Source organism: Leopardus geoffroyi, chromosome B4 (assembly GCF_018350155.1).
Source record: "Leopardus geoffroyi isolate Oge1 chromosome B4, O.geoffroyi_Oge1_pat1.0, whole genome shotgun sequence".
Taxonomy (NCBI): domain Eukaryota; kingdom Metazoa; phylum Chordata; class Mammalia; order Carnivora; family Felidae; genus Leopardus; species Leopardus geoffroyi.
Genome location: NC_059341.1, coordinates 82,727,189 through 82,738,820, shown reverse-complemented (window position 1 = coordinate 82,738,820; position 11,632 = coordinate 82,727,189). Strand labels below are relative to the sequence as shown.

The 11,632-nt window shown below is 38.6% G+C and overlaps 1 protein-coding gene across 1 annotated transcript; it reads right to left on the bottom strand.

Moving 5' to 3' along the window:
- Nucleotides 1-8,777: 8,777 nt before the first annotated feature.
- Nucleotides 8,778-9,716, bottom strand: LOC123591854 (olfactory receptor 6C4-like). Its single transcript, XM_045466493.1, has one exon. It carries the CDS (start codon nt 9,714-9,716, stop codon nt 8,778-8,780), a length of 939 nt encoding a protein of 312 aa, XP_045322449.1.
- Nucleotides 9,717-11,632: the final 1,916 nt, after the last annotated feature.

The window sequence follows — 11,632 nt, the reverse complement described above, 5'->3', positions numbered from 1 at the left end:
CTCATGAGCTGTGAGATCATGACCTGAGCCGAAGTCGGACTCTCAACTGACTGAGCCACCCAGGTGCCCCATTACCCTTTAATAAACACTCCCCCAAATCTCTCTCCTCCAAGTCTCTGGATTTGTTTTCCTTTTTCAAGGTTGCTTTGGCTCTTTGGGGTCTTTTGTGGTTCCATTCAAATTTTAGGAATGATTGTTCTTGCTCTGAGAAAAATGCTGTTGGTGTTTTGATAGAGATTGCATTAAATGGGTAGATTGCTTTGGGTAGTTTAGACATTTTTTTTTTTTTGAGAGAGAAAGGGGGTGCAAGTGAGTGAGGGGCAGAGAGAGAGAGAGAGAGAGAGAGAGAGAGAGAGAGAATAGAGAGAGAGACAAGTGGGGCTCACCCAAAGCAGGGCTCATGTTTTTTGCCCAAAGCAGGACTCAAGCTAACCCAAAGTGGGGCTCAAACTCATGTGTCATGATGATTGATTTGTGAGTATTGAACCACACTTGCAACCCAGGAATAAATCTCCCTTGATTGTGGTGAATGATTTTTTTGTAATGTATTGTTGGATTTGGTGTGCTAGAATTTTGCAAATAGATTCGTCAGAGATTTTGACCTGTAATTCCCTTTTCCCGTAGTGTCTTTATCTGTTTTTGGAATTAGGGTAATGCTGGTTCATAGAATGATTTGGAATTTTTCCTTCCTCTTGTATTTTTTGGAATAGTTTGAGAAGAATTAGGTATTAATTTTTCTTTAAACGTTTGGTACATTTTTGGTACATTTGCCTTTGAAGCCATTTGGTGCTGGACTTTTGTTTGTTTGGAGTTTTTTGATTACTGATTCAATTTTGTTGCTGGTTATTGGTCTGTTCAGGTTTTCTATTTCTTTTTGTTTCACTTTTGGTAGTATATATGTTTCTAGGAACTTGTCCATTTCTTCTAGGTTGTCCAATTTGTTGGCATGTAGTTTTTTACAATATTCTCTCTTTTAAAGTTTTTTTTTATTGTTTATTATTTTTGAGAGAGAGAGAGAGAGTCTGACAGCAAGCAGGGAAGGGGCAGAGAGAGAGGAAGACACAGAATCGGAAGCAGGCTCCAGGCTCTAAGCTCTCAGGACAGAACTCGATGCGGGGCTCGAACTCATAGACTGCGAGATCATGACCTGAGCTGTAGTCGGCCACCCAACCAACTGAGCCACCCAGGCACCCCTACAATATTCTCTTATAATTGTATTTCTGTGGTGTTGGTTATGATTTCTCCTCTCTTATTTATGATTTTATATATTTGGGTCCTTCCTCTTTTCTTTTTGATGAGTCACACTAGAAGTTATCAATTTTATTAATTTTTTCAAAGAACTAGTTTCCTTTTTGATTTGTTCTATTATATTTTTTAGTTTCTATATCATTTATTTCTGCTCTAATCTTTATTATTTCCTTGATTCTTCTGTCTTTAGGCTTCATTTGTTGTTCTTTTCTAGCTCCTTTAGGAGTAAGGTTAGGTGGTTTATTTGATATTTTTCTTGCTTCCTGAGTTAGACCTGTATTAGTATATACTTCCCACTTAGGACCACTTTTTCCAAGGGTTTTGGAATGTTTTGTTTTCATTTTCATTTGTTTCCATGTATTCTTGTCATTTTTTTTTTATTTCCTTGTTGATTCATTCATTGTTTAGTAGCATGTTGTTTAACTTCCATGTATTTGTGGTCTTTCCAGATTTTTTTCTTGTGGTTGACTTCTAGTGTCACAGTGTTGTGGTCAAAAAAGGTGCATGGTATGATTTCATTCTTTTTGTATTTGTTGAGCCTAATATGTGATCTTATGGAGAATGTTCCATGTGTATTCTGAAAAATGTGTGCTCTGTGGAAGCATCCCATGCTCATGGATTGGAAGAGCAAACATTGTTAAAATGTCTATACTGCCCAAAGCAATCTACACATTTAATGCAATATCTGTCAAAATACCAACAGCATTTTCTCAGAACTAGAAGAAACAACCCCAAAATTTGTATGGAGCCACAAAAGACTCTGAATGGCCAGAGCAACTTTGAAAAAGAAAACAAAAGTGGAGGCATCACAATTTTGAATTTCAAGCTATCTTACAAATCATCAAGATGGTATGGTACTGGCACAAAAACAGACACATAGATATATGGAACAGAATAGAAATCCAAAAATTGACTCACAACTCTATGGCCAACTAATCTTTGACAAAACAGGAAAGAATATCCAATGGAAAAAAGACAGTCTCTTCAGCAAATGGTGTTGGGGAAACTGGACAGCAGCATGCAGAAGAATGAAACTGGACCACTTTCTTACACCATACACCACTTTCTTATGCCATACACAAAAATAAAATTAAAATGGATGAAAGACCATAACACAAAGGATCTTTAGACATTAGCCAGACATATATCTGGTGGCTACATGAAGGCATGAAGGGAGAGCATGTGGTTTCAAGGAATGTCAGGGAGTTACAGCAAGTGTTGTGTATAAGCTGTTTTTTGGGGGATCATGGAGCTCTGTATCTCATAATGCTATTGCATTCAATAGCCTTGAGATCAGAACATTGCTGACATTTTATCTATTACCCCATTCACCCTCTAGGACTTACAATACACTGTCTAGAAATAACTCCACGGCATTTTCTGTCAACTTTTTTTTTAAAAAAGCTTTTATTTTAATTCCAGTTAGTTAATATAAAGTGTTATATTAGTTTCAGGTGGTGTAGAATACAGTAATTCAACACCTCCATACATCACTCTGTGCTCATCACAAGTGCATTTCTTTTCTTTTCTTTTTTTAAAAAATTTTAACGTTTTATTTATTTTTGAGACAGGGAGAGACAGAGCATGAACAGGGGAGGGTCAGAGAGAGGGAGACACAGAATATGAAACAGGCTCCAGGCTATGAGCTGTCAGCACAGAGCCCGACACGGGGCTCGAACTCACGGACCGCGAGATCATGACCTGAGCTGAAGTCGGCCGCTTAACTGACTGAGCCACCCAGGCGCCCCGTCACAAGTGCATTTCTTAATCCCCATCACCTATTTAACCCATCCCTCCACCCACCTCCTCTGGTAGCCATTGGTCTGTTCTCTATGGTTAAGAGTCTGTGTCTTGATTTTTCTCTTCCTTCCTTCCTTCCTTCCTTCCTTCCTTCCTTCCCCCTTTGCTTGTTTGTTTTGTTTCTTAAATTCCACATATGGGTGAAATCATTGGTATTTGTCTTTCTCTGACTGACTTATTTTGCTTAGCTCCAGCTATGTCATTGCAAATGACAAGATTTCATTCTTTTTAATGGCTGAATAAATGTTCTCTTGTGTGTGTGTGTGTGTGTGTGTGTGTGTGTGTGTGTGTATCACGCATCTTCTTTATCCATTCATCAATTGATGGATACTTGGGCTGTTTCCATATCTTGGCTATTGTAAATAATGGTGCTATAAACATAGGGGTGCATATATTCCTTTTTTTAAAGTTCATTTATTTTTGAGAGAGAGAGAGGAAGAAAGAGAGGACACAAGCAGGGAAGGGACAGAGAGAGAGGAAGAGAGAGTAAATGCTGTTATCTCAGCACAGAGCCCAATGGGGGGCTTGAACCCATGAACTGCAAGATCATGACCTGAGCCAAAACCAAGAGTCAGACATTTAACTGACTGAGCCCCTCAGACGTCCCTATATTTATTCCTTTCATTCAGTGTTCTTGTATTCTTTGGGTAAATACTCAGGAGTGCAATTGTTGGATCATAAGGTAGTTCTATTTTTAACTTTTTGAGGAATCTCCATGCTGCTTTCCACAGCAGCCACACCACTGTGGAATTTCCACTAATGGTGCATGAGTGTTCCCTTTTCTCCGTATCCTTGCCAAGACTTGTTGTTTCTTGTGTTTTTTATTTTAGCCATTCTGACAAGTGAAAGATGATATCTCATTGTAGTTTTGATTTGCCTTTTTTTTTCTTTGAAGATTCCTTATTTTGCCTTAATTTTTGAAAGATATTTTCACTGGGCATAGAATTCTAGGTCAATAGAATCAATAGAATTCTTCCCAGTATTTTAAAGCTGCCATACCATTGTCTTCCGGGTGGAATAATTTCTTTTGAGAAATCTACTGAAATTCTCATGCTTGTTTTTTTTAATGAGTAGTTTGTTTTTTCTTGGAATGATTTCATCAAATATTCTTATTTTGGTTTTTGTAGGTTTTATATGATATATCTAAGTGTGTGTGTGTGTGTGTGTGGGGGGGGGGAGAGATGTTTGTGTGTATCATTCATCCTGATATTCTGCAATGGGTTCTCTGGTTTTCTTGGGTCTGTGTTTTGTTTTCTTTCATTACAATTGGAAAATTACCTGACATCACTTCAGATATTTCTTTCTGCCCAATTTTCTCTTTTCTTTTGGGAGTTCTATTGCACATATTTTGGAGTGTTTTATATTGTCCCATTGCTCTGAAATGGTCTACTTTTTTTCCCATACTTTTTTCTCTTTGTACTTAATTTGGATAATTTCTGTTGACTTGTATTCACTTTCACTGATTCTTTCCTAGACTGTGTCCAGTAGGCTTATGAACCCATTACAGAGTTTTTTATTTTTGTTCATGTATATGTTAGTGCTAGCGTTCCATTATGCTAAACAAACACACACACACACACAAACTTTCTCTCTTTCTGCTAAAGTTTCCCAACTGTTCATGCGTGTTGTCCACTTTGCTCATTAAATCTTTTAAGAGAGCAATTGTAATTATTTTATAGTCCTTGACTAATAATTCCAACATACGTGTCATCTCAGAGTTAGGTTCAAAATTGTGTTTTGATAATGAGTTGCTTCTTCTTGATTTTTTGTGTGCATTATAATTTAAAAAATGTTTACCTATTTATTTTTGAGGGGGGGTAGGGACAGAGAGAGAGGGAGGCAGAATCCCAAGCAGGTACTGTTCTGTCAGTGCAGAGTACATCATGGGGCTCGAATGAACCACAAAATCATGATCTGAGCCAAAATCAAGAGTTGGATGCATAACTGACTGAGCCATTCAGGTGCCCTTGTATTGTAATCTTTGATTGCATGTTGGACATTGCATGTAGACAAATAGTAGAGACTGAGATAAATAGCATTTGTATACAGAAGTGGAGAAATGGGTGTGTATTTTATTCTGTAAAGATAATGATAGGTTTATTCATCCTAGTCAGTAATTGAACTGAATTTAGTTTTTGTTGTTGCTATCAATAATTTCAGTGCACCATAATCTTCAAAATCCTTCCATTATGGGCTTGTAATATCTTGTGTATAGTGTGGTGGCTCAGTTGCTAAATTCACTGATGTTGATCTGGAAAAATGTCTCAGAGAAGGGGAATGCAGTGGCAGATGTGATGATGTAGGCATTTGAAAAATACAGGGAAATAAATGCCTACAAAGATGGTAGAGTTGATTGGTTACTGCCAAGTTATATTGATGCCTTGATGAGGGATAATGGGAGTTAAGGGATGTTAACAAGCAGTTAGTGGCTATGAATGAGAGGCAGAGGGTCTACTTATGTTGTAAATTACAAAGAGGCCCTTATCTCCTGTAGTTGAAGGGCAGACATAGTTGAGTGACATGTTGATCTACTTGTTAGAAGTATAGAACTCCAGAGACATTTCAATGCTCATCCAAGGCAGATCAGTTATAAAACTCAAGACCCTAATGGGGAAAACATGGGTACTGGAAACATGGAAAAGGCACATATGGATGAATGCTTGTGAGGATTTTGACTTTGTTGCTTGCTATTAACAATTTGGATTTGTAGAGGTGGCCCACTCTTCCCTACCAAGAGTTAGCTGAAAGATGCTTCTGAGGCCTCTCTCTTATAAGGCACCAGATGCTTCTTCCTCAGTTCTTCTCCTGGATGCCAGGCTGGTAACTAGTATTATCCACCTGAGGACATACTGGGCTTGGCGAAGGAGGGAAGAACATATACACTAGAAAAATTGAAAGAGTTGGCTAGCTTGTACTGGCAGAAGTCAGAAAAGTGTCTCTGGGATTGGATTTTGGTCAGGGTCCCAGAATATAATACTGGCTGAGGAAGAATTTATTGACATCCTCAAGATGTGGGATTTCGCATCTTAGCAACAACCCCATTTCACTGCTGGGGTGGCTTTTAGAACCTGAAAAAGTGATTTCCAACAACACTGAGTGATGTGGAAATACCTGACTTTCCCTGAAGAATGGTAATGGAAGGAATAAAAAGGCTGAAGGAGGTAAGCATAATGGAATGATGTAAGAGCATTAGATTCACTAGAAGATTTGTTCTACAGGAGGGTCAATAGGATACATTCACTGAGGACATAAGGAATATGCTGCTGAGAGGGACATCAGCATCACTAAAAGTTCAATAATGACACTCATTCACTAGGGATGATAGTAGGACAGATGGTCACAGAGTTGGGCTTGTTAATTTTCATGGTGATAATGGGCCCTTAGGAGTAGAGGCCATGTGGCTCTACTTGACTGCCAGAAGCATTTACCAGAAGGATTGGCAAAGTCAGAGGGGCAGCCAAGGGACTTGAACTGCAGGAAGTTGTGGAGATAGTTAATAGACCATAGTATCCTAAAGCCTCCCTAAGTAGCATCTGTAACTCTTCCAAATTCCTCAGTCTCATCTACAAATGTACAGTAAAACCTTGGATTGCGAGGAACTTGTTCTGTGAGTGTTACACAAGATGGACAAACATTTCTAATAAATTTTAACTTGATAAATGAGCAATGTCTTGCAATATGAGTAGTATGTGATGCAGAATGTCACATGATCACAACTGAGCCAATGGTTCTTCTCTCTCTCTCACTGTGGGATGGTGGGTGATCATCTCCCATGCTTGGATGCTCAGTCTCAGGCCACAGTGTTGGGCAGAAATCAGTGATTTTATAGAACTTTGGAAGGTGCCCACAACTGGCATCTGACTTTTGCTTCCAGCTGTTGCGTCGTGAGCAACAGCAAGAGGTTATGGAGGAGATCTTGTCTGCAGAGGAGGAGAAAAAGTTGGGGGAATCCCTCACTTCAAATGAGATTAGAAAGATGTGTAAAATGTGGGAAACAGTGAAAAATTTTGTAGAAAAGCACCACCCGAATAAGACTGTAGCAGTGTGAGTGATGAATCTATTTAACGACAATGCAATATCACTTTTCAATGAAATCTTCAAAAGGAGGCGAAGCAAGTGTCATTGGATAGCTTCTAAAGCTGCATGAAAAGTAAAAGATTCCATTGAGCCAATAGGTATCAGTGATTCTGTTAGTGATAGTGAAAGTTGTCCTACACAATAGCCCTCCTTTCTCTTGTCTCCCTCATACCAGCCATGAGGGTTTTCAAAGGCAAATTCAGGTTAATTTGTTTATTTTTCTTTATATTTTGTATTTGCTTGATTATTTTGTATTGTATTACATTACAGTATTGTAATCGTTTTTATGAATATTTTTGGGTTATAGAACGAATCATCTGAGTTTCCATTATTTCTTATGGGGAAATTCACCTTGATATACAAGTACTTTGGATTGCAAGCATGTTTCTAGAATGAATTATGCTCAAAAACCAAGGATTTACTGTATTCTTTAAAAGTCAGGCACACTTTGCCACACTCCAGCTTCTATAGATTTTAATCATTGTCAACATGGCCTAAGATAATCTCTTCGTCTGATTTTTCCTTTAAATGGAATCCAAATCATTCTGATTTCAGCTCTCAAATGAGTCAGAAATGTCCTTATGAATGATCATGAAATTCCATGCTGTCTTTTACAGTAGGAAGTATTTTCTATAGGAGATGCCAGAAAGGGGCAACCTTTAAGAGCTGCCAGAGGGAGAAGCTTCAGAAAGCAAATAGTTGAAAACCTGAGAAAGATGATCTGAAGTATAATTGTGTGTGTGTGTGTGTGTGTGTGTGTGTGTGTGTGTGACATCATGAATAATATTTTCTGGGAAGTATGGAGGAATTTCTGAAAAAATAGGCTTACAACTTTTTGATAGTGATTGGTAAGACTAATAGCTTTTCATGGGAAAACAGACTTAAACATTCAGCTGATCACCAGATTTATGATAAGCAAAATAATTTTTATTTTATTTTATTTTTTCAATGTTTATTTATTTTTGGGACAGAGAGAGACAGAGCATGAACGGGGGAGGGGCAGAGAGAGAGGGAGACACAGAATTGGAAACAGTCTCCAGGCTCTGAGCCATCAGCCCCAGAGCCCGACGCGGGGCTCGAACTCACGGACCGTGAGATCGCGACCTGGCTGAAGTCGGACGCTTAACCGACTGCGCCACCCAGGCGCCCCTAGCAAAATAATTTTTAATCAAATTGTTCTTTTTTATATGTAGTCCAAAAATATTATTTTCCTAATATCCCTCCTTATTTCCCCCTAATATTTCCCCTTAATTTCCCCCTTATATGTACCAGAAAAAGGATCTTTGAGTATCTTTCTCTTGCTTGCAAATTTAAAACAAAATTTTGATGCATGCTCACAATTGATTCATATGAGAAATTACTTTAAAAGAGATATCAGGGGCGCCTGGGTGGCTCAGTCAGTTAAGCGTCTGACTTTGGTTCAGGTCATGATCTCACAGTCCATGAGTTTGAGCCATGCATCGGGCTCTCTGCTGTCAGCACAGGGCCTGCCTTGGATCCTCTGTCCCCCTCTTTCTTTGCCCCTCCCCCATTTGCACTCTTTCTCTCTCAAAAATAAATAAAAACATTAAAAAAGAGATATCAGAAGCTCAAGTTATCAGTTGGAGTACCTTCAAGAATTTCATTCAAAATTTCTATTGATTTTGAGGCCATTAAAATGAATAAAGATGCACTATTTTTCCGGTCACATCCTTGAAGGCTTGTTTTACTTGTTTGTTCCTTAAGGTGTAAATGAATGGATTCAATAAAGGAGCAACCGAAGTATTGAGAACAGCTACCCCCTTATTGAAGGCAACTCCTTCTTTAGCTGAGGGTTTTATGTACATGAAGATGCAGCTGCCATAAGAGAGGGAGATGACAATCATGTGGGAAGAACACGTGGAAAAAGCCTTTTTCCTTTGCTGAGCTGAGGGGATGTTGAGAATGGTCCAGATGATGTTTGTGTAGGAGAGAATCACCAGCACCAGAGTGACCACCAAGGTCACAACTGCTAAGATAAAGTCAACCAGCTCCAGGAATCTTGTGTCTGAGCAAGATATTTCTAGGAGGGGTCCATAGTCACAGTAATAATGATTCAGCATGTTGGAGGCACAGAAATCCAGCTGACTGGTCAGGATGATTGGGGATATGATGATTAGGAATCCAGCCAACCAAGAGCAGAGGACCAGCTGGCTGCAGACTCTGCTGCTCATAATGGTCATGTAATGCAGGGGTTTGCATATGGCCACATAGCGGTCAAAGGACATGGCAGCCAGAAGGTAAAACTCTGTGGCTCCGAAGAAGATGGCAAAGAAATACTGAGTGAAGCAGCCAGCAAAGCTGATGCTCTTGTTTCCAGTTGTGATGCTGAACAGCAGCCTGGGAGTAAAAGTGGTTGTAAAGGAAATTTCTAAGAAGGAGAAATTCCGGAGGAAGAAATACATGGGAGTCTGGAGGTGGGAATCCAGTAGAGTAAGGGTGATGATTGTCAGGTTTCCAATGATGCTGAATATGTAGGTGAGGAAGAGAAATATAAAGATTACAAGTTGGATCTCCGGGATGTCTGATAGTCCCAGCAGAATGAATTCTGTCAGAAAGGTTTGGTTTTTCATTGCTAACCTTTGCTGCCTGTGAAGCTGAGAAGGAGATAAATGAGTGATGAGAAAGACAGGAAATCTCAGAAATATTGAGTGAGAATGTGGATTTACTATGGAGTTTGTTCATGGGAAATTCTTTTGTCCACCTGACCCAAAGAGAATGTTTGTTTCAATCTAGCCCTTCACAAAATTTGCTAAAGTTCCCATATAGGAGGCTTTATTTCTAAGACCCTTTCCTTAGAACAACACATCGCCACCTGGTCTTCTTAATGCATGCTCTGCATTTTAATTTTTATTCTCTTAATCTTACTTTTCCTTTCATCTCTATGCAACTCCTTTCCTATTATGGAAATGTCTCTTCTTTCTTCAGCCTTAATGCTTTAGCTGTTTGCTTCATTTGCTGTCCTCTCCTACATATTTGGCACCTGTCCTATCCTTTTGCTATCCTTTTGCTCTGCCTGATAACAATCCCCAACCCTCCACTGCAGGAGTGAATAGCTCTTTTTACATGTCCTGGCATTTGTGCCTGGCAGCAGGGCTTGAGAAAGCTTTGGAATTTTGAGTTCTTTTCTGTATGAATCCCTTTCTCCTGGTTTTAACTGACAGGAGAGAGATAACAGCTAATAATTCCAATAAAACTTGCTTTAACTCCTTTAAATATTCAGGGAGGAATGTTTATCTGCATCTGGATCCCTTCTTATGCTCTTTCACTCTCTAAGACATAGATGCAACTCTGGTATAGAAAACTAGGGAAGAGTCAGCCTGGTTCCTTACAGATTAATGAGGATTCCTCCAAGGAAATAACTTGCTAGATGCAAGGATCCTTTTGGGCATTTCCCTTTTGTTGTGATCTTCCAGACTCCCAGAAACTAAGGAATATCAAGGTCTCTTCTGAACTGGGTGCTTATCTGGAACAGATTCACAGTGGAGCCCATCCATGAACCTGGACCATTGTTATCATTGGACTATAAGGTCCAGAAAATGTCATGTTCTGAGTGGGAGGCTCAGGCTTTTGTTCACCAGCCTTTGGTCTTTGAAGAATTTCTCTATATTGTCATTAAAAAACTTACATTCATATTTCACATAAATGCCAGCACAAGTGTACATATTTAATTGTTCAAAGGTGTTCATTTTATCATTGTAGTAGTGAAAAGCTATAAATAATAAAAATTCCACCAACGGGTGAATGGCTAAGTAAATTATGATCATTCCTATTTGGAATAAAATGGGAAATTTGATTTGTACTGGCTTGGATATGATTACAATATATTCCTAGTGAAATAAACAGGTTGGTATTCATTACATATAGTGTGATTTTTATCAGTGTAGGGAACTGGAAATTTATATGTATATTTCTAAGTGCACGGAAATAATCTGGAAGAATACCAAATGGTCAATGATAGTTATTTCTGGAATGCTACTGCACAAAGGGTGGAAGATTTTCCCTTTTACGTTATACCCATTTTGGTCATTAACATTTTTTAAAAAACAAGATTTTTTAAAAAGTAGGCTCCATGCCACCCAGGCACCCCTAAAAAACAAGATTTTTAATGTTAGAAGACAAAAGTAAAATCATAATCAGATTTTCTAATCCATCACCACAGTCGGTAACATTGATGACTGTGGATGTACTCACTTTTGATACTCAGGAAGGATGATGAGGGATTTTACCTCTCGATGCTATGAATCAAAATTGAGATGTCAGATGTGGATGAAAAAGTAGAATAAAACGTAACATACTTTCTTTTCTAATGCTGATCCATGCTGTGTTTTCTTGCAAAGTATGCAAGCTTCTTGAGCACTGGTTTGAAAAGAAATAGTTTCTAGCTCTAACTTGATACTGCTCTTTCTACAGTTGATTCAAATTAGAATTGGATCCATAATTCTTGAAAATGCTGCCTTATATAAGCTAATGGAAATCTTTATTCTTC